The sequence below is a fragment of the Pimephales promelas genome, chromosome 11 (genome assembly GCF_988280905.1).
Source record: "Pimephales promelas chromosome 11, fPimPro1.hap1.1, whole genome shotgun sequence".
NCBI lineage: Eukaryota > Metazoa > Chordata > Actinopteri > Cypriniformes > Leuciscidae > Pimephales > Pimephales promelas.
Window position 1 is genome coordinate 17,509,910 of NC_142779.1, and position 23,656 is coordinate 17,533,565.

A 23,656-nucleotide genomic window follows, 5' to 3' on the forward strand; every position below is an offset into this window, starting at 1 on the left:
TATTTATACCTCTCTAAATCACATTCAATTTTGTCATATTTTAAATCTACACTAACAAAAGCAAAAGTAAAGGAAAAGTCCACCAAAATTTAAATTTCTGCCATAATTTACACTCGTTCCAAACATGGATATGACGTTCTTTCTGCAAAACACAAAAGAAGATCCTGTGAAGAAATGCTTCGACAGTTTTTAGTGGGGTCCAAAACAACAATAGACTTGGTTAACCTGTGGCTATCCCCAAAATAATCCCCCAAAACTGAAAATTCAGTCATCATTTACTCACCCCCATGTTGTTCCACACCGGTAGCCATTGACTATGTTAAGTCAATGGCAACCGTCAACTTTAAAATATAGGCTATTATTGTGTATACAGGTTTGGAACAACTTGAGGGAGAGTAAATTACAGAATTTGCATTTTGTGGGGTAAACTATCCCTTTAAGGCCATGATAACCCACCACCAAAGTGCACTTTTTCAAATTTTAATCAACTTCGGGTTATTTCTTACTTTTCCGGACACATTCAACATCTAATTGTTAAAACGAATTATTGGAATTATTGAAATAGCCTACTTAAGCTATTAAGAATTGTCTACCTGGTCACTCTTGTAAGTTGTAAAAGGGATTTTGATCTCAATTGGTTTTGTTTTAAACCTGCATGGTTAAATGTTGTTATCAAATAATAATAAAAATTGACGAACAAATCGTCATAATAGATTAACCAAAAATTCCTAAATCACAAATAGTTTTTTCAGAGGGTAATGAAAGGTTAATACTGTGATGTTTAAGTACTTCACAATGATTCTAAGCCTAAACTTGACATAAACTGTAAACGTTTCCCTCAAATCTGATTGGTGGATTGGAAAGTTGATCCAGGATCAACAAAGATATTGTGATGTATTTTTTAGTCTGATCTTTACAAATCAATAACGAGAGCGTGCTTCGTCTATCTTGGCAAGATGCTGCTTTTCGACCGCGGACTCTTAACAACTTCTAACAAGAACCGGAAACTTTAAGTCTCCTTAAAGAAAAACAAATGTGAATTGAATTCGGTGAAGTAATCAATGATTATGACAGAATGTTGTCGTCTCTTGCAGTCAGAAAAATGAAGCCGTCAATAAAAGCTGTCAGAAGAAAACTAGCACGAGGGTTATTGAAAAGCGATAGTGTCAGCCAGTAATTGTGCTCGATCTGAAGCTTTAGTCTCGGACCTTGACAGCTTCTCAATACACTAAAATAGAGCTACTTGACTGTGAACACGTGACTGTGAACACATGATCGCCTGTAGCCTCTCATTGCTTCCGCTAAAAAGATAAGAGTATTTTTTACTACAGCGACAATCAAGCTGGATCAATCTATTTAAAAGCTTCGTAACTTACCTTAAAACCGTCATAGACGCGATCTAGTGCTCGGGAATATCCACGAGGAAACAAATTCCTACAGGACGACCTCAAAATTACATCTAAACTTTATACAGGTAGGCTTTACACTGACATAGATACGTGTTTATAATGCAATTGCTCATATCGATCGCTAGGGGGAGACAAATACTAAATACCTGCTCTTCTCGACATAAAAAAAGTGTAGGGCAACAGTTCATTCTCCAAAATCTCCAAGCTTTGCCGTTGGCCTACATAATACACACATAATTTATAGATAATGTGTGTACAAACTCCTATAATTGTTTGAAGGCCTTGTCTAATACTGCTTTGTCTAAGATTGCTGTTCTTATTTGAATAATTTCTGAATTTCTCCGTCAGTCTCTCTTCATTTTAGAAATTTAAAGCTATCTATAAATCTATTGATCAACTTATAGTCGTCTTTTATCGTATAATTCGTTGTTTTCACCAATTTGTTGTGATTTAGATTAGAATAACAGAAATGCAAACTCCAGCCTTCCTGATTCGAGCTAGGTTTTATGCTTAACATTACCACCAGAGGGCAGAAGAGACATTGTGGTACAACCCTGCAGCCACAGTAATTATGGTTATTACAAGCTCCTGCTAAGACTAATGAGATAATGAGTCAAGACAACCGAGTCAATGTGTTAGCAAAACAAAGTGTGCAGACATTTAAAATGTGTCCAACAGGCAAATAAGTGAACTGTTTTATCAGGAAATTAGATAGACTATGTTTGTATAGGCTAGGCCTACCTGTTCATTGAAATATTGTATGTAAAGCTGATAATGCTTAATTTATGCACTAGTAGACAATTATGCTAAATAATTAATCAAAGAAGTGTGACATAGCAAGAGTAAAAAAAAAAATAGTTGTGAGTTGACTGAAAACACATTGGCCTAGTAAGAAGAGAAGTATAAGAAATAGAAGAGGCCCTTTTCTAATGCCTGCTGTCAGTCAGTCCAGTTCTCCCGCTGATATCAGGGCTTTACCAGAATTCCATAATCAATGTGGATCTAGATCACTGTGATCCAGGGAGACAAAACTGCCACTGGAATGTCAGCCAGCAGAAGCACGCCAGAGAATCCTGGATTCGACTACAAGATGAGGGTGTGTAGTATGTGTGTTGAAGGTTTTGGACGATATCACACTGATCTCATTGTAATAATTATACCCCAAAAGGAGAATGCTCTGAGTCCCAATGAAAAACAGGAAGCTATCATATTTCTGTTTTCATTTCCTGAGTTTTTTCTTTCTTTAATGGAGCTATCTCGAGTTTTATCCTGTTCTCTCACTCTCCCTCTCTGGGGAGTGAAAGTTTTGGCTTAATGTTTCCAAGCCTGAGCGAGATGCCAAAATTATCTTTTTCTTCTGACAAGCATTGTTTCAGTGAATCACCTTTTTATTGCAAATATGTAATGAAGAATCTATCTATCTATCTATCTATCTATCTATCTATCTATCTATCTATCTATCTATCTATCTATCTATCTATCTATCTATCTATCTATCTATCTGTCTGTCTGTCTGTCTGTCTGTCTGTCTGTCTGTCTGTCTGTCTGTCTGTCTGTCTGTCTGTCTGTCTGTCTGTCTGTCTGTCTGTCTGTCTGTCTGTCCGTCCGTCCGTCCGTCCGTCCGTCCGTCCGTCCGTCCGTCCGTCCGTCCGTCCGTCCGTCCGTCCGTCCGTCCGTCCGTCTGCTTTTGTCTATTCATTGTTTCAAACCTAAAACACCTAAAATATTATTTTCTGTTTAATTTTAAGATCTGTGCTACTAGATATGTAAGCATTATTTTCTCTCTCTCTCTCTCTCTCTCTCTCTCTCTCTCTCTCTCTCTCTCTCTCTCTCTCTCTCTCTCTATCTATCTATCTCTCTATCTGTGTGTGTGTGTGCAAGTGAGAAATGGCTGCTTGAGTTTCAGTGACCTTCAGAAAAGTGGATTTTAAAACTGACGTATCACCCATATCCCTTTCCCACAAACACATGTTAGTCTTTGTCGGGGGTCTGGCTGGTTGAAGTGTTGTCAGGTCAATGCATCACTGGTAACAGAATCCCCCTCTTCTGGCTCTCCCGAGACTCACTTTAAAAGCTCCTTCAGTGTCGCCCCCTCCCCCAAAACCTTTTATGAGTCAGTTTCCTTGAGTTCTGGCTGAGTGACTTACCTGTGCAGGTGAAGCTCCCCGACAGACAGATAGTGTGTGAGTGTGAGATTGACTGTCACATTCAGGTTTGCCACCCGAGGCATTTCACAGAAGTTTGTCTGTGCCAGAGAACACTTTTGACTCTATCTAGTCCAATATTCATTTATTTTCTTCATGGTTTGCAGTTGGAGATACAATTTAAACAGAACATCAGAACAACATTTATTCTGACCTTTAATTAAAAAAGTATTGACCTCAACCAAACATTAGAGATGTGTGTAGTGTAAAAATACTTTTTAGCTTCTGCATTCCCTTCAGTGTGGTGAAGAAACTTTAATGTGAAGACTGAAACAACAAGATGTTTAATAATGACAATGTGGTTGTGGGTTTGATTAGCATTCTTAAAAGTAAAGTTAATGGCATTAAAACCTTTGCATTAAGGTTCTTCAGATTATTAAAATGTTCTTCACACTACTGTTATTTTATGGCATTTCAAGTGAAAATCCCCTTTTGAACCTTTATTGTTTTTAAGAGTGTGTTTTTAAACCGTTTCTCTGATTCCAAAATGTGGTCTACCAGTTGGTTAAGAATAAACAGAATTGACTATTCAAAAATGAAATCCAAATTTTTAGTATTATGGATTTATCAGTTTGTTGGTTAGAAACTTCCAACAAGAGGAAAGCAGATGTATAAGGAATATTAATTTGTGGGAATTATTAGACAGTTGATTACGCTGATTTTTCATTGGATTGGACATTGTTGGAAAAATTCAATGAGTTCCTGAATTTAGGTCAGGCACAACATGATATTTTGAAAAATCACATAGAATCACGCTGACAGACCAGCTCTATCTCACGACGAATTTGAGTGATTAAAAGGTGGCTAAATCGTAAGAATTCGTACGAGGCAGACAGACTTTATTGAACTCCAACGGTAAATTTCTGTTGTGCAACACCCTGTGGCTTGAGGTTGGAAGGGTGTCCCCTTCGTTTTTGCAATCAAGCCCTTCTAAACCCAGAGAATGTTTCTAATTAGGGCCCGGAAACCCTCTGCGCTCTCTGTTCACAACCATTTACACTGACACGAGAGAGACTATTGAGGTAAGCGAGACAGAAAGAGCTGATCGCACTGCAGAATATTCCAGAAACTTTAGTTTTCCTATGCAGAGCTGGAAATGTTTTCATTTTTCATCTAGGCCTATGTTTAAAAATGTTAGCAAATGTGCGACAAATTAGATTTTTTAAATCTTCAGTTATTTCCATTTGTTAAAAATTGTTTGGCAGTGTATGCAGACTATATCTAGTTTTTTTATTAAAAAGGGAGAAGAAAAAGTTCACAATTGTTTTAAATTGGGTCGACGCTGTTTTGTAGTGGTTTGGGTGGATCATTTTTACAGTCTATGGGGTGGACGAGGCGTTTTGGGTGTAGGGTTTTTAGGGCGGAATTTGCGGATAGTGTCAATTGTCAGTGGCCCAGAACTAACAAAAAACAATTTTAAGTTCTTAACTAAAAGAAAGCAGTAGGCTACTTTATCCCTTTCTCTAAATGTCTCTCATTTTTGTCATCAGTCGGTCATTATAATGAACTTAATAAATGTTTAGCCTATCAAACCGTAACGTTAAGGCATAAAGTGACTCAACGTGTGTGTTTGACCAGGTTTTTTTTTTTTTTTTTTTTGGGACTGAATAACGGTCAAAAAGTCAAACTCGGCCCCGCGCGCACCCTGGCGCCTTGGCGTCTCTCTGCCCCTCTGCTTAAGGGCCAATTTTTCTTGTTGACGTTTCAGGCGTTCTCATTTTTCACGCGCCCATGCCCTCTTCCGGCTTGGAAGTGTCACGTGGATTAACATATTTTTTATTAATTTTGGGGCGTTGTTCTTATTTATTGTCGTCTTTTAACGACAATAGAGTTGATGATGTGTCGAAGATTTTGGACAATACCCTGTGATAAAAAAAAACTTGATGTTGGAGAGCCACTGTTTTTAAAACTAAAAGACTGTAGTAAATGTTGTCGATACACATTGGGCTGTATTTAATAAAAAAAAATTAAGAAACCAGTTTTTCACATCCATAGTTAGTTGCAGATGCTTAAAAGCCAATGTCTTTCTCATTAAAATCCCCGTTCTTAGAATACTGTCCAATACAGAACAATTTCTATAAATTAACTTTAATTAAAACATCATAAATTATTAAACGTTTATGCATCCAACAATAGTGAGAATATTCTTTTAAATATTGGCCTCGCTGTTTTTACAAATTTAATGCACTTTTCCAGTAAACACAAAATTCCCCAAACTCAGAGAAACTCTTTCAAAACTCCCCCTTTCTTAATCATTTGCAACAGAATAGTTTATATCAGCAAACGTCCTCTGCGTCATAAGAATATGCAGTAAAACCGTAAATATTGGTTATGTTTATAAGTCTTGTCGCTTAAAAATGTCAACGGGAAATCCTAAGATCCTAAATCCACAAGGCTGGATGTTAGAGATCCCAACAGTGAATCATGGATCTGATGCGGATGTCCTTGCATGCTGTGCACCGAATGCTGCGCACCGAGGCCGGGCATTGGGTATGCGGGAGCCACGGGAGTGTTGATGTTCCCCTGCAGGAGGAGCACGGGGTTGTGCTCGGGACTCTGCGGCGGAGAGTATTCATCCTCCGAGCTGGACATCAGCGACTTCACTCCGTCGAGCGGAGACCGCTGGCTCTGCTTACCGCCAACGCCGTTGTTCTCGCTGTTTTCTCTGTTGGATGAATATTACATTTTAACATGATTTGATATGGGCCTATTGACATGTCATAGGCCTAGAATTTGGCTATATATTTAACAAAGTGTAGATTCAAAATAGTTTCATCTTACATCGGCTAAAGTCAAACTGACGCATTATGTTTTTAAATTAAATGTTTAGCTACGCACTTATGTAGGCCTTTACTTCGCTTATGTCAACACGTCTAAAAAGATAACTGTCATCTTAGATTTACGAAAGAAACGTTTCTAGAATTCGAGACGATTTTAGGCCTATTACAAAACGCAAATCAATCTTACACTGAATCAAACTTTCCAAAATCTCCTATTAAATTATAGCCTACGAATATAGAAGCCTAAATAAAATCTCAGTAGGCCTAAGAAAAAATATCTTCCTTTTCACTTGTTTCGTTCGTTAGAGCAAAACTATAGACTTTTGAATCCCAACTAAAAAACAAAACAAACAAAAAAACATTGTTAACATAAAATAGCTATTTCTACAAATTATAAAAATAGATCGTGTTTGGTTTAAATTATTAGAGTTACATTTGAGTGACTACATCATCTTTTTAGTTAGACTATACATGTCAAATTTTGTTGTCCTCACTGCGCGTGACTGCAATAGGCTATTAACAATTTTTTCGCTTTTTAAAAAAAAAAGCTGTTCATACACTTTAGCTTGGAGAGTAGGCCTACTCTCAAAAAAACGTAGCCTAGGCTATATTTAATTGTTTATATATTTATAATTTTTTAATAACTCACCTCTCTTTTGCCTCGGCTGCCCGGTCTCTTTGCCTCCTGTTTTTAAACCAGTTGCTGACCTGTGTTGTGGTCAGTCCCGTTGCGTCCGCCAGCTCCCGCTTCTCCCTTGGAGATGGATAGGGATTGTGCGTGTACCATTCACGCAGCACACCCCGAGACTTCTCTTTAAAGCAGTAACTGGTCTCTTCGCCGTCCCAGATCGTACGGGGCAAAGGGAATTTCCTGCGCACTCGGTATTTGCCCACAGCGCCCAGCGGGCGGCCGCGCAATTTTTCCGCCTCCACATAGTGAGCCTTCAGCCACAGCTGCTGCAGCTTCGGGTGGTTGTGCGCGGAGTACTGGTGGCTTTCCAATATCTTGTAGAGCTCACGGAAATTTCCCCGGTGGAATGCCACCACGGCCTTCGCTTTCAGCACAGATTCGTTCTTGTGGAGGTGGTCGCAGGCTGGCAGGGACCAAAGGAAACGTCCGAGTCTCTCCAGGTTCCCACCCTGCTGCAGCACCTCGCAGACGCACGCGACCTGCTCCTGCGTAAAGCCGAAAGAGGGCAAGATTGACATGGCGCCCCGATGGAATCCACCAAGTAGCCTAATACCCTCCTAATCCAAGGCTCTGTGGGTATTCCTCTCCAATGAGCCCCGGGACAAAAAGCCCCGTGCCACGTTTATCTGTTGATGCAGCTCCTCCAATATTAATAACCGTCTGTTATCCGGTTGTGTGGCACCACTGTCAATCCTCTGGGCTGCACACGTGAGATTCCGATGCGGTTTGTCCGTATGGATATATGACAGAGAAACCCAGCACAGCGTCATTCCGTGATTGGCTCGCCCCGGTCTGTTGTGGAACCGGCAGGCAGAGCAGAACTGCGTCTACAGATCCGTTCCGTTTCCTCCCCGGAGGGCGGACGTCAAGGCCTGAAACTGGAGACCTTGAACACACACACACACACACACACACATGCACACGCACATACTCACCCACACTATACCATTGATAGGCTACTAATCAATTATTAAATGATCGCAAGCTCCTCCACAGCTTTGAATCCGCAGTATTTACATCGCCTTCTGATTTCCTTGACATCACAGTATAGATGCATAGAGATAGTCTTATATTATTTTAATTATAAGATTATATGTTTTGCACTTATATTTTATTTTCAGTTATTAGCTAAGATTAATTCTTGAGAATTCTATACAAAAAAACTAGCAATGTGTGCGCTTAATTGGGTGGCATTTTCATAGCTTATCAGTATTGTAGTGGGCCAGAAGTTTTGATGATGGATTCAAGAGTGTGTCAAAGATGCTTAAAGGGAGATGCAGAAAAGATATAGGCCTACATCTCTGAATTTCTCAGTTATCGTAAATTAGGTAAAGATATTCTAATACATTATTCTTGCCTTCGTTTTACTAATTAATAAAGGCAACAATACCTATAAGAATTAATATGGAAATAATTGAATTCGTGGGACAGCATTCATGCGTCAAAATACGATATTACCTGAAGTCTTATTTCTGCTAGTTGAACTTCTTGAAGTCATTGGCCTTGAGAAAGAATGACCGTCTTATTATTTTAATTATGAATTTTACACGTCTGAAATCTATACATGAATTCGACTTTGTTTAGTTTTTCCTGATAACTTATGCCTATAAATTGCTTTGATTAATCCATTGTACAGGCCTCTCTTAAAAATGCCACATATATCTTTAGGTTCCAATCAGAACTAATAAAAGTTAGGCCTGATGCCAAATAAAAACCTATAGGCTATTTTAAAAAAATCAGCCTTTATTTGGATTTATTTTAAAAACCGTGAGGTTTAAAGGGCCATACTGGAGAACGTCCAATGAAACGCATAGAATTTCTTTTATCTCTTCTTTTAACTCAATAACACAATTTTTTCCTGAATCTATGATCTAATTAAAAAAAACATTTTTAACAGTGCATGTGTGTGTGTGTGTGTGTGTGTGTGTTTTAAATAATTATATTTAGTTGAAATAAGCCCCGTCGTTGAAGTATTTGGTCTGTGTGGTTTTGTAAGGTGGGTCTGAAACACTATACCGATCCATTAGCGAATAACTTGTGAGCTTGACGAGCTCTTAGTCTCCCGGTCACAGCTCTTTATCTCTCAAGATATCCGTAACATGACACCGGGAAATCCAGCTGGTCCGCCTGAGGCTGTTTATTATTATTTTTATATATATATATATGTATGTATATATTAGCCCTCTTCTTTTCTATACATTTTAGAACGTTGTGAGGATTTTGGACACTAAATATTCCCTAATGCTAATTAGTATCTGTGTAATCTTTAATTGGCCCCCTTAACACCTGTGAAAACAATCATTCGTGTTCAGTCTAACCTGCGTTATCCGCCCCCTCTTTTTTCCCTCTTTTTTCTTAATGGTTTTTAATGCCTTTGAAGAGTTTACGCAGCAAGCAGATGTTAACTGCATTTTAGAATAATCTACTTCTAATTTTATGGGAATCAGAATTGTAAATAAATTCTTAATCGGAGCTCCTGAGTCTTTGAATAAAACAAAACGCATGTAAGGCTATTGCATATCACACTTTGTTTAAATTAATCACGAATTATACACATAGAACATGTACATATTAATTGTTTTTTTTTTAAATGCACAGTAATGTGAAGTGTGATCGATGTAATTCTATGTGCATAAATATATTCCAAAATGTCTACATAAATGCTGGCTAAAGCGGTCTCCTTGGGTCTGTCCTGAACTGTAGGTGGGTCGATGGCTTCTCTGCTCAGGTTACGGTATAGGCTATGTCCAGTACAATGCACCCCCTCCATCACACCGGATCCTCTACCAGCCCCCAGGACGGCGTCGTGCCCGCTCTCATGATCATTTCAAGATGTTATGGACTAACAGAAGCGCGTGCGCATACAGGGTGAGGGGGAGCGCGCGCACACACACACACGCACAAAACATCCTAATAAGTGCAACATAAATGTCACCATATTTCATGTTTAGTAGTCCGTGCTCCACCACTGTGAAGGTGTAAACTGTTTTCTTTACACCGAGTGTGTGTTTATGAGTTTTCTGTGAGGTGTAAATGAAAGACTGAGTGGAGGAGAATCCACCGCTAATTAGACGTTGTTGCAGCCGTTCGAGGGGGGAAGAACAATCCAGTACTATTGCATATTACAAGTTAAAGGAAAATTGATCAGATAATGGAGCTTTTTATTTTAATTCGTTTGAAACAGCAGGATTTTTTTTCAATAACACTTGCATTGTTGAATGCATTTTTAAACATTGTTTAGTTGCATTTGTTTTGTTTGCATGCCTGTAATTAGATGCAGGGGCCTACAGTAATTATGCAACAAAGTCATTATAGGCCCATATTGACTTGATTTTACATAGAACGTCAAAAACGTCCAGAAATAGCATATTACGAATCCTTATTATCCTTTCACATAAGTTTGAACTAAAATTATTCGAATAGTTTGATTGTTTCTGATTTGGATACGAAAATATCACCTAATAAAAAAAGTATAGTTGCTTATTTACATTTTTTTAAAGTAGCCTAAAATTAGTTTCGACCAATTTGGATTTAATTAATCAATCAAGCTGAAAAAATAAAATGAGATTGCAATTATTAGAATAGAATATAAATAGAATAGAATAAGTTAAATCCAGAAACGGCAAGATTTCTTATAGTGAAAATTTATTGTGAAAAATACACTCATTTGCAAGGATAACACAATGGAGTTTTTTTTATTATTATTATTTTTTTAACTTGCTTCCGTTGTGGTCCTTGATCTAAACAAGCATATCTTGTTGTTAAAGCATATCTTAGTGGACTGCAATGGAGAGAATGTAACTTTATTTTTTTTAGTCATTTGAGGATTCTAAAAAGTAATACAGTGATGATATTGAGAAGATAACATAGAAACATGAAATATATTTGTGTATTTACACAGAAAATAATTAGACATATTCATCAAACGTAATGGGAGTTGATTTATGATGGCATATTTTATTTAAATAGACTCAATACCAATACATTTCTAAAAAAAAAAAAAAACAATATATTTCTTCACAATAAATCCAAATACATCCATAATCTCCAAACTCAAAGTGTCATATTTCGTACTACAGGAAGAGGGCGCCAGCCAGTGACTTCTATCTGCTTTTGCCACAAATAAACAGTTCGAAATGCCTTCTGTCAAATATTTATGATCTATTCCATGTAGCCTACATTGCTTTATATATATATAGTACTTTTCATAATATCTTTTGCTTAGTTTGTCAGCGTAATTGATTGTTGGTTTTTACTTAGAAAAAACAAGTAACCTGGTTGCCTTAATATTTAAAGTTCATTAAATCATTTTCATTTTTTTCATCAGTTCATTTTTTTTTTTAGTTAAAACAACGAAGGACATTTAATCATCAGAAACTCAAAATATTATGATGACAAAAAAAAATTAGGCTACAGTGTGTGTGTGTGTGTCTTGTTTTTATGTTCTTCTATTCACACTGTAGATGAGGTTTCAGATCAGAATCTGGAACAACAAGGTAAAACTCATTGAATGAATTCAAGAATAATGTCCTGCACTCTTACAAAGTGGTGTGTGTGGGCTGTCAGAAGAAGTAATGAAAAAAACAGTTGTGCTCTCTCACTCTGTGGTCCAATTTCACCAGGGGCACAGATTAACCCCTATCTCTGTGTGTGTGTGTGTTTCACTGAAATCCTTATGCTTATCCTCTTCACTCTTAATAATATGTGCCATTCAATCACCTTTCTTTCTACCTAACTGGTTACATCATACACTTTGTAGTTATCTTTAAGATAATTGCATCTTTTTGAATTGTAGCAGCACACAGCTTTTTGCAGAAACACAAGTTTAGCGATATCCGAAAAGTACTAGTGGCCTAATACTGCACAAAACGTGTGCTGTATGCATGAAAAAAATACCTCTCCTTCTCTCTCTCTCTCTTTTTCTCTCTCTCTAGGAAGGCATACCAAAGAAACTGTGCAAGGCTGCAGAGGTCATATGTCAGTAAATATGAATGGCAGGATGACAGACTCATATCCCTAAAGGCAAAGAATGCAAGTTTGATGACACGATTTGATATTATTCAGGCTTATAAGCAGTTAGTTGTAGTTCAGGTTGTTCAACTTGTATTAGTTTAATGGCGTTCGTTTATGCACATTACCCAGACCTGCAAGTATATCTGGCACTCTGCATTTATATTTACACATTCACACTTATTGGTCTGGTTCATATAAATTCTCTCTCTTACACACACACACACACACACACACACACACACGCAGGTATGAGGCACAGCTGAGGAGCAGCGTGTGCCCTTTCACCTCTCATTAGTGGGGGCGTGGGGGGAGGTTCAGGTTACAAATCCAGCTCTGTTTGCTATTCAGGGTTAAGTCCCCCCTCTTTCTGAACCCCCCAAAGGTGAGAGGTCATAGTTTTTAATAAGGCTAAGTTTGAGAGGTTTATATTTTTTCATTGATGGTCACCGCGAGGTAGTGTGAGTAGTTTAATCACTTTTTTTCTTTACATGTTGTTAATGCCAAAATATGACATTAAACTATTAAGCTCACAACTCACAAAAAACTCTTCTCTCCGACTGCGTTCATTGTTGGAGCTGGTGTTATCTGATACCTGGCCATCTCTCATGGCAACAGGGTCACCTAGGCTGTTGTGGAACAGGTGACAATGCTCCTATTTCTTCTCCTCATACAATCTGTTCCCATTATCTCGCTCGCACTTTTGTTCTGTCTTGTTTTCCCCTCCTCTGCGAGAGAGTCTGAAAGAGTCCCAGCAATACTGCTGAGATGATGGTATATTCAGATATGTTTGGCAGGGAAAAGCTTTGGTATCGAAAATTGTTCGGCTGGCTAGCTTGCGTTTATGTGGTTTTAAAAGCGGAACAATGCATTTGAAATCCACACAATGTCCGTAAGTGCCATCTGTAACAGTCATTTACCAAATCGGAGACAATTTCTCTGTCTGTTTCTCTACCTCCGTCTGGACCCCCCTAACAGGAGGCGACAAGGCCTCCAGAAATCCCCCTCCTGTTTATTTGAATTTAGGAGTCTGAGGCAAGAGCAGCTTGCTAACAAGCTCCAGACCACCAGGCATGTGCAAACGATCACCGCTGATTTTCCAGCTCCCGGCCTGGCCTTTCTGTATCAGGTCTCTGCTTCACCTCCCCTCCCTGGCTACTTAAATCTTTTTATTTGCATGTTTCCTGTCGGCCTGAATATTTAACATCCACCGTAGACATAACATGTGAACACAAACAAATCTACGTCGAGAGTTTACAAGTCATGAATGAAATCACTCGGGTGAGGCTGTTAATTCCAGTATAAATATTTAATGGATCACTTTTTTTTAATTATTAATTATTTAGAAAAATACATTATAACTCTAACATTTTTGTTCATGCTAAAATAATATTCACAATCCAGTTTTGCTCATACATTTACATTAGCCGTACATTAGCTCATTTCACATCTATCTTTTTAATTTCTGTAGAAGACATCATTCGCCATCTCTGATTTCTAAAAGGCGTTTCTCAGTCCCAGAATGGCTGCATAGCTTTAGTCATGGAGTTAAATACTGCAGATGTCAAACCAGCACCAAATAAATAAATGGCAACCTGAAGACCAACCAAACGTTGACCTTCAGAAAGCAGGAAGGCACAAAGAACAAACTGAAAAGCAAAAACTAGATGCACTCGTTCACACAAACATTCTGACAAACACACAACTCACTCACATACACAATCATATTCACATTTTTTCACATTTACAACTGTGCTGCAATATCCTGACATCTATTCAGACTTTTTTTTTGTTTGATAAATGAAAATCTTGACAAACAATCTTGACAAATTGTTATTGCTTTTTAGTAGGGCTGTCAAATGATTAATTGAGATTAATTGCATCCAAAATAAAAGTTTGTGTTTACTTAATATATGTGGGTGCACTGTGTATAATTATTTTGTATATATATAAATACACACACATGCATGTATATTTAAGAATTTTTTTATTTATATATAAAAATGTAATGTTTATATATATTATAAATTATATATAAATCTATATACAGTATATACATGAAATATTTCTTTAACATGCAAGCATGTGTGTGTATTTATATATATATATATATAAAATAATTATACACAGTGCACCCACATATATTAAGTAAACACAAACTTTTATATTGGATGCGATTAATCGTGATTAATCATTTGACAGTCGTACTTTTTAGGTGGCATTCAGTTTGAAGACAAATTCACATGATCTGCTTCCAATGATGGTTCATTGTAAGACCTAGATGATGAGTTTAATCAATGTTTAAGTTACCCGTATCGCAGGCTCAGAGCAGTTTGCATTTCAAACGAATCAAGTATATTTTGTGTACTGATAACAGCCAACATCTGTGGCAAGCTGTCAATTACCAACCATTCTGACTCATCCCTTAATTTGTATAAGCAAACATTGTGGATTTTCTATTGATATCTACATTGCATATCATTTGCATATTGTAATTGGAAGATGCAGTCAACGTAATGACCATGACAATGCCATGAAGATTTTCACAGATTTTATGTTTTTAATCTGCATGGGAATAAAGTGTGTCTGTGTTTCCGTAGTGAGGTGACCTTTAAGGTTCGACTCAGATGACACATGACCAGACGTCCACCTGTCTGCTAACCTCAACTCTTCTTGGCAGAAACTAGCAGGTGACTCTCATAAAACACACACATATGTCCACACTCCCCACTGCGGGAGGAAAGGGGGGGGGGGGGGGGCGACAGACAGAAAATAAGAGCTGTCTGCTACCTGTAGCTCAAAAATACATGTAAACTCTTAAAACCGTATGAAATAATTGCTGGATGGATGGAGGAAATTTGAAAATATGGTATTATTTTATGTACCAGGGGTTTTCAAAAGTTTTGATTCCATGGATCACTCCAAACATTAATTCCCTTGGAAAGGGACCGCATTACTAATATACAAATCAGCTATATGTATAAAGACCAAATTTCTACAATAATGTTTTAATATTTATTTATTTATTTTTTTACATATTTTCTGAAAAATATTTATTTTCTATTGTGTTATTATGTTTCTATTATTTTCTACCCACCATTTTTTGTTAGATGAGAGAAATATTAGTTAACTACATTAGTTAACATGCACGTGCAGCATTTATTGATCTTTGTTTAACTCAACATTTGCTAATAGTTTATAAAAAATCTTGTTAAGATTAGTTAATGCACTGTGAACTAACATGAACAAACAATGAACTAATGTTAACAAAGATGAACACATACAGTAACAAATGGATTGCTCATTGTTAGTTAATTTTAGTTAATACATTAACCCCTTCGCTGTCACCCCGCTTTTTGAGAATGGGGGTTAAAATGCACTATTTAAACTTAAATTGTTGTAATTCAAGAATGCTTTGGAATATATACCCAAGTTTGGTCTTGTTTAAAAGGAAACAGTCAGCAGATTATTGCTCAAGTGAAAACACTTCAAAATGAAAGTATGAAAAAGTTATGGAAGTTTAAATTTACATTAAATCAAATATACTGTACTATATGTTTTTTATTTTATATAAAATATATATTTTACAAAATATTTTTTACTCTAAAATTACTATAAAATCAAAGCCATACATCGAACCAAAATATGTTCCAAATTTGAAGTTGATATCACAAAAATTGAAGTTTCCATATTTTGTTTAGGCGTAGTACCAAAAACAGCCACCGGGTGCTATTGAATTCCTTTGAATTTAGTTGTATACATTCTGCCTTAACAAATTAATACATTTCTGTCCAAATATCAGTTCTGTCACAAAATTTGGAACCTTGAGACACCGACCTTTTTGACAATATGTTCTTTTCAAGATTAGAAAAGGTTTTGATCATAAATTATGAAATATAATGATGCCCAAAAGGGGAGGAGCCTGATAAAATAAGTACCGTTTCTATGGTAACGGTTTTCACAGGATGAATTCTGAGTTTATAAGCTTTCAAATGATACCTAATTTATGATAACTCCTAAATATGTGTTTTAATAAAAAAGAAAGATAAAAAAATGTAGAGGATAATATTATACTATAATTTTTTATTGAAAAATACTAGATTATATGTTTTATTATGAACTTTTAGCATAAAAACAGAAGTTTCAATGATTAAAAGTGGGTGCATTGACTTTTTGTGACAAAGGTCTTGTGACAAAAACTTGTAATGATGCAGATTTTTTGAGGTGCACTCTTGTCATAAATTCATCAGTTACTCTTCCTACATAATTTGTAACACAAAACAGGGGTAGAATATTTATTTAGAAGTCTTAGACCTTTCCAACGATGTATAATTTGTCATAATTAGATTAGGATTTAATAGAAATATAGTAAAGTAAAGTTAGGCGTCCCGGTGGAACGGTGACAGTTAAGGGGTTAACTAATGAACCTTATTATAAAGTGTTATCATTTTATTTTTGTTTTATTTATTAATTCATTTTTACACTAGTTTTTTCTGTAACCCTTAGCACTCTCTTGTTTGAAAACCCCTGTTATCCACAACTATTGAATTAGTATAGCTGAAAAAAGTAACTGTGTGTGTGGAGGAGCGATAAAAGAGGAAAACAACAAAAAACAAACACTTTCAAAAACTGTATTCTTTAGATATGACTTTGCATAGGTTCTCCAAACCAAACTGGAGTCAAACCAAGTGACAGACGTACCAAAATAATTTAATACTTACATTAAAAAACAACAAAACATTTAGAGGCTGAAAACATAAAAAACTCAACCAACAATCCAAAATAATGTTGTGATTTCAGTAAAAAGTATTTTACCTCCTTCTCCTCTTAAGTTCAAAGATCAGTCATTTCTTCCTCTATATGGACTGTTTTTAGTTTTGTCAGTTGTTTTTCCTCTTCTTCCTCCCCTCCTCTAATCTCTCCCTTCCCTCTCTCTGAAACCGCACATAGGAAGTCTCCATTTAGGCTCGAGGTCATCTGGGCATCATGACCTCTGAACTGGCCGGTAAGGTCCGTTTGGGTGAGTAATGGTGAGCTTACTGTGAGAGTGGAGTAGTCTTGCTGGCTCGTTGTCATGCTGGTGTTAAGTGAGGTGGGGGAGTAACCCAGTTGGTAAAGGTATCCACCAGGAGTCTCTAAAGGTTCCTTCTTTACAACAGATAGTGTGTGTGCGTTGGCCAGGCCGTAGAGTGCCGTGCTGGGCTCGAGAGAGGTCATCTGAAGCCTGTCCTGCTCCTCCACCCCGAGGTGACACAGAGAGGAATGAGCAGGAGATCTGCTATCAACAACGCCTGACAGATGACAGAAGTGAAGAGAAAAGATCAAGCTCTTCAACCTTTTCGGTGGTATACAAATATTAAGGATATATTATTCAGTTCCATGATAAAGAAAAGGAAAAATCATGACGTTTGACGACCTTGCCTTGCCATAAATGGTCAGATTATGTGACTTGGATACATTAAATTGATGTGACACTTAAAACTAATAATGTTCAAAAAAGTCTTTTGAACTTTCCATTCATCAAAGGATCCTAAAAAAGTATTAAGCAGCACAACTGTTTTCTACATTGATAATAATAAGAAATGTTTCTTGAGAAGCAAATCGGCATATTAGATTTCTGAAGGATCCTGGAAATTCAGCTTTGCCATCACAGGAATAAATTACATTTTAAATATATATATATATTTTTTGTTTTATATTGTAATTATATTTCACAATATTGCTGTTTTTCAAAAACAAAACCTTCTTCAAAACGTGTAAAAATCTTACCGGCCCCAAACATATTTCTATTTTCTGATAAAAAGAAAATATGATAGAAGATTATGCCACTTAAATTTCCTTTTCAATAATTGCATTATTTTACTATTTCCTTCTAATACCAGGAAAATTGTATCAGCCTGACATTTTCGACATTATGCCCTCAAAAAATGATCAAAGTGAATTAAATGTTTAATATTTAAATATTATTTAACCCCTTAACTGTCACCGTTTCAGTGCCGGGAGGTCTAAATTTACTTCACTATATTTCTAGTAAATCCTAATCTAATCATGACAAATTTGTTGGAAAGGTCTAAGACTTCTAAATAAATATTCTACCCCTGTTTTGTGTTACATATTATGTAGGAAGAGTAACTGATGAATTTATGACAAGAGTGCACCTCAAAAAATCTGTATCATAACAGGTCTGACCTTTGTCACAAAAAGTCGATGCACCCACTTTTAATCATTGAAACTTCTGTTTTTATGCTAGAAGTTCATAATAAAACACATAATCTAGTATTTTTCAATAAAAAAATTATAGTATAATATTATCCTCTAAAAATTATAATATATATTATCCTCTAAAATATAATATATAATAATATCTTTTTTATCGCCTTTTTTATTATATCACATATTTTAGTAGTTATCATAAATTAGGTATCATTTGAAAGCTTATAAACTCATAATTCATCCTGTGAAAACCGTTTTATAATTGAACATTGCGTTACCATAGAAACGGTACTTATTTTATCAGGCTCCTCCCCTTTTGGGCATCATTATATTTCATAATTTATGATCAAAACCTTTTCTAATCTTGACAAAAACATATTGTCAGAAAGGTCTGTCTTAAGGTTCCAAATTTTGTGACAGAATTGATATTTGGACAGAAATGTATTAATTTGTTAAGGCAGAATGTATACAATTTAATTCAATGGAATTCGATGGCACCCGGTGGCTGTTTTTGGTACTACGCCTAAACAAAATATCATGGAAACTTCAATTTTTATGATATCAAATTCAAATTAGGAACATAACTTGGTTAGATGTATGGCTTTGATTTTATAGTAATTTTAGAGTAAACAAATATTTTGTAAAATATATTTTATATTAAATAAAAAATATATAGTACAGTATATTTGATTTAATGTACAAAGTAAATTTAAACTTCCATAACTTTTTCATATTTTCATTTTGAAGTGTTTTCACTTCAGAAATAATCTGCTCTCTGTTTCCTTTAAAACAAGACCAAACTTGGGTATATATTCCAAAGGATTCTTGAATTACAACCATTTAAGTTTAAATAGTGCATTTTAACCCCCATTCTCAAAAAGGGGGGTGACAGCAAAGGGGTTAATAATTAAATATTATTTAATACAGAAAATAAAAAACATCATAAGAGCGGTGTATTAACGTCATTGTAGATTTGCAGGAAACAACAAAATAAACATCATATCTTTGACCTTCTACACAAACACAAACTCATCCTGCTTGAAGGCATGATGTAGCCTAATCTTTGATGATGTTTGATGAGGCTCACTCACCTTGTGTAACTGACGAGGGTGAAGAAGATGATGGGAGCTGCAAGGGAGGAAATACAATCTTGTTGCTAAGCAGCGAGGGCCCGTTGCCTTCAGAAACCAAGTTGTAACCTTCAAGCTGCAAGCCATCGGACGAGGTGACAGTGAACGCCGAGTTAATGGACGTGGTCTGGTCCTGAACTGACACATCCTGCCTAACATCCTCTGCTTTCACCTCTACGTCTGTCCCATTCACACTGCAGTGAAATGAGGGGTACGCCAGGGCAGGGTCTGCTGTTACCCTTTTATCCTGTCCTGCACCATCCATCTCCACATCAACCACTGACCTGCAGGCCAGGGACTGGAGTCCCAAGTTCATGCCACTGAAGAGTACATGTCCTGTGGTGGAGAGAAAGGAAGGGGTGCCGTTGTGAAAAACAGAGGTGGGTGTGTTGACCGAGACTCCGTTAAAGATGACGGACGATGAGTTCCTGCTGTCTCCAACCTGCTGGACAATAACCCCGGCCTCCAGAGCTCCAGAGCAGAGAGGCACAACTGTATTACCCACTGCCCCATCAGAACAGGTCGACATCGGACACGGGGACAAAGACTCCTGACCTTTACTGCTCTCGTCCTCCGTACTGTGATTTCCATCTGACTCACTGAGAGAGAGTGAAAGACATGAAGATATCTGATGATGAAGGACATCAGTAAACCTTTGAGTCTCAATCGCTACACTTTTAGTTAATTATTTTGCATAAGTTTTTTTATAGCACACAGCTGAAATGAAACATAGTGTCGGCCCACATCTGGTCCATGTGGAATCCAGGTGTACCAGATGTGGGCCTAATCTGGGCAGACAGACACAAACACATCACAGACACAAACAACAACAACAACAACATGTGCTCACTGAGTCAATGATATATTTTAAAAGAAAAGAGAGAAACACTTGGGGAAATTTCTAATTCTATATTTCTAAACTGTGTGAAAGAGAAGATGAAAGATGATTTTATATATAACATTGTATACAAAACACCCACACCAATAAAGTACTTTGAAAACGAAAGTGGGAATGTTATGAACCAACTTCTCACTCTTTGAACTGTAGGCATGAGCGCGGATTGACGCAGCTGCAGGAAGATGGAGACGGGAGCGCGCATAGACAAATGGGGAGGTGAGTATCCACTTAACACCGCGGGACTCCCAAGATCACAGACTTGGCATGTCAGGACTCAGGAGTAATCCTGTCTATACTACAGACTCTTTTACGCACCGCACGCATGCACGCACACCATTTGGCGACACAAACCCGCAATCACAGCATGACTTCACAAATGGTCAGCTTTATGTTCACAGTGTCCTTCGCTAAAACAGGGAGGGTCCGCCAAAACGAGAGGTTAAATTTAACTGATATTTTAAAGTCCGATACAGCGCGATTCCTCCTCCACTGCGCGCTTAGGACGATATTTCACAGTGACTTCAGCTGTTCAAACATAAATTCGTATTGAGAGAAAAGGGCGCGTTTATTGAATGACTGCAGCAGCTGTGTGACTTCCACAACGTGTTCCTCTTCACAGCCAGACAAAAGATTTTGCCAGTTATTATTTTTAGTGATAACGTTACGCGTTTGGGAGCTTAAACAAGACGCGTTCTGTCAGTCTCACAAGCGTCTTTGCTTGTTGCGTCGCGTTTAAAAATCTATTTAAACTCGCCTCGAGACCACTGTGTTCTAGTCCATTTCTTGTTTTCCGTTTAAAAACATATTTCAGTAATGCTAAATTATGAAACCCTACATAGGCTATACAATATATTGGACTTTCAAATATTCTTTATAGCCTATTTAAATGCAATTTTAAACATTGGTGATCTATTAAACACAAACACTATAAAAAATAATAATGTTTGCCAATAATATTAATAATACATCCCTGGCTGAGACTGTAAATGGGTCCCTGAATCTGAAAAGGCCTGACGTGGCCTATTAATAACACATTTGCCACACCCCCACATGTGGCATTAGAGAAAATCTACAAGATAAATGAATGAATGGCATTTAAGATGTCCTCTATAAAACAAATACTTGGATTTTCTGACTGATATTAGCAAAAACACATCTCCAAACATGAATTGTGATTTTTCAGATGAACTATTTGGCGTTTTTCTTTGTTGAAATGCTGGCCAAGGAGTCCAGCTGTAAATAAAATAGCCTCATTCACGTGATAATATACGATTGCTTACAAATGCTTTAAGCAGCGTGTGACACCAGCTTTCTGTGAATGGAAAAACAAATGTATTGTGTAAGGTAGGTCACCTCCACCAGGTGCACTAGAGCTTTGTTCACAAAGAGTTTTAAACATTAAAGTGAATCCTGTATATCCAGTGCATGTGTGTGAGTGTGTTATAATTGAGTGCTGAAGAGAAGGTTTTCCTATCCCCTCTGGCTAAAAAGAAAAGTAAATAGTTCAGAGTGATTTATGTGGTGGGGCAAACCTTACGCGTCAATGGATCCAGAGTAGCTACTCACTCAAAAATAAACACACGCAGTCACACATGACTCACGCAATACATTTTACGCACACCTTTGGATAATGTCCTTTAAAACTGCCCTTTCAATTTCAAAATGTCGATGCTTTCTTCTGATTTAACGTCATTGAGAATAAATAAAATATTTAAATCAAAATCCGCCTAAATTCAAAAAGCACTGGTAACAACCAAGCAGAACTTTTTTTTACAATCGTGAAATGCCCAAAGGAGGATCTTGATTGAACTATATCTCAATAGTCTTGCCAATATAACTTAATAAAAGTCTTGTTAAATTCCTTGAGTGTTCACTCATTCATTGAACAAAATGTGTCTTGCTCACCTTTTGGACTGCGCCTCTGACGGGTTTCTGTCTCTCTGCCTCCTATTTTTGAACCAGTTGCTAACCTGCGTTAGGGACAGTCCTGTGATCTTGGCCAGATTCCTCTTCTCGGCCGGGGACGGGTACCGGTTCTGCTTATAGAGTTCCTTCAGCGCGTTCCTGGAGCGCTCTTTGAAGCAGTACACCGTCTCCTCTCCATCCCAGATGGTCCGGGGCAGGGGAAACTTTCGTCGCAGGCGATATTTATCCACTGCGCCCAGCGGTCTACCGCGGGCCTTCTCCGCCTCCGTGTACCGGGCTTTGTACCATAAATCCTGAAGGGAAGAGTGGCTTGAGGGGCTGAAGCTGTGGCTCTCCAAGATGCTGTAAAGCTCCTGGTAGCGCGCCTGGTGGAAGGCCACCAGCGCCTGAGCGCGGAGGATACTCTCGTTACCGCGCAATAAGTCGCTCTGCGGGAGAGACCACAGGAACCGGGCGAGTCGATCCACGTTGCCCCCCTGCTGAAGCGCTTCGCAAACACACGCAACTTGCTCCGGTGAAAAAGCCAAAGAGCTCGTGGTAGTTGCGGGTGAAGTGTGCGCAGACAAAGAGTCCATAGTGGGCATCTTGCGCTCCAGCGGAGAGGTCTGCTGCTGCTGCCCGACGAGCATCCCGGCGGCCACCGGAGTGTCAAGAGTCAGGAGTTTGACGTGCTCCCGACTGTCCGTGGAGCTCTCAAGAGTTTCCGTGTACTTCACATTTTCCTTTTTGATGTCGCCTGCCACTGTCACTTCACTAGAGGAAATAGACATTGTTTTTATTCTTCACCTCAGATTCCTTTAGTCCGTCACCCCGCCTCGTTTCTGCCCAAGCTGATCAGGTTACCCGTGCGCCATGCGAGTGATATCGGGTGTCCTTGTAAGTGGATAGCTTTCCCCTTTCGCTCCAGCAGCGTGACTTCTCAGCCCGATGATTGGGGTGGGGGGGGGTTGGACACACATGATTGGCTGCACGAAATTTCGAAAGGGGCGGGGAGAGCGCAGCTTTAGGGCTAAACCATTCAAATGAATCTGTCATTCAGTCGTGACGCGCTCCCGCAGCTCACCTGGTCTATAGGTGAGATTTCATTCGAGCTTTTGTGTGTGTGGCCGTGTGTTTACTCTGAGCTTACTCTGAACAGACTCAGACTGTTCATACAACACTTCAAACGATACAGACATTTACAAAAGGACAAGCTCTACCCCTCTGTTCGTTTTATCTCCGGTTAAAATGATGCATTTTGGTCTTAATGTCTCTTGAAAACTTAGTAAAAACTTATTTTCTAAAGTTATTGTTAATACAACCAAACAAATATATATATCTAAGAAAATTAATAAGGTGAAATAAAAGGAAAGATGGATGATAAATTGAGATAACCATATAGCATCCATCCATCCA

The 23,656-nt window shown here is 37.7% G+C and overlaps 2 protein-coding genes and 1 long non-coding RNA gene across 3 annotated transcripts; 1 reads left to right on the top strand and 2 right to left on the bottom strand.

Moving 5' to 3' along the window:
• Positions 1 to 1,334: 1,334 nt before the first annotated feature.
• Positions 1,335 to 20,614, top strand: LOC120479656 (uncharacterized). The gene is made up of 5 exons (XR_005622955.2): positions 1,335 to 1,474; positions 14,695 to 14,784; positions 17,045 to 17,114; positions 17,254 to 17,439; positions 20,486 to 20,614. It is a non-coding gene; the product is annotated as an uncharacterized LOC120479656 (long non-coding RNA).
• six1a (SIX homeobox 1a) lies at positions 5,552 to 7,932 on the bottom strand. The gene is made up of 2 exons (XM_039672338.2): positions 7,043 to 7,932; positions 5,552 to 6,278 (listed from the first exon to the last, which is right to left on the bottom strand). The coding sequence occupies exons 1-2, from the start codon at positions 7,600 to 7,602 to the stop codon at positions 5,987 to 5,989; spliced, it is 852 nt and encodes a 283-aa protein (XP_039528272.1). The 5' UTR covers positions 7,603 to 7,932; the 3' UTR covers positions 5,552 to 5,986.
• On the bottom strand, positions 16,712 to 23,450 carry six4a (SIX homeobox 4a). Its single transcript, XM_039672333.2, has 3 exons — positions 22,241 to 23,450; positions 19,399 to 20,036; positions 16,712 to 17,385 (listed from the first exon to the last, which is right to left on the bottom strand). Exons 1-3 carry the CDS (start codon positions 23,029 to 23,031, stop codon positions 16,928 to 16,930), a joined length of 1,887 nt encoding a protein of 628 aa, XP_039528267.2. The 5' UTR covers positions 23,032 to 23,450; the 3' UTR covers positions 16,712 to 16,927.
• Between the last annotated feature and the right edge of the window lie 206 nt (positions 23,451 to 23,656).

What these genes read in the sequence shown, in the direction of transcription:
- six1a (XM_039672338.2), bottom strand. Translation starts at nt 7,602, where the DNA reads ATGTCAATCTTGCCCTCTTTCGGCTTTACGCAGGAGCAGGTCGCGTGC. An exon ending in GCAGCCGAGGCAAAAGAGAG is followed by an intron (nt 6,279 to 7,042) that starts GTGAGTTATTAA and finishes TTCATCCAACAG; the next exon opens with AGAAAACAGCGAGAACAACG.
- six4a (XM_039672333.2), bottom strand. Translation starts at nt 23,031, where the DNA reads ATGTCTATTTCCTCTAGTGAAGTGACAGTGGCAGGCGACATCAAAAAG. An exon ending in TCAGAGGCGCAGTCCAAAAG is followed by an intron (nt 20,037 to 22,240) that starts GTGAGCAAGACA and finishes ACTCTCTCTCAG; the next exon opens with TGAGTCAGATGGAAATCACA. An exon ending in ACCCTCGTCAGTTACACAAG is followed by an intron (nt 17,386 to 19,398) that starts GTGAGTGAGCCT and finishes GTCATCTGTCAG; the next exon opens with GCGTTGTTGATAGCAGATCT.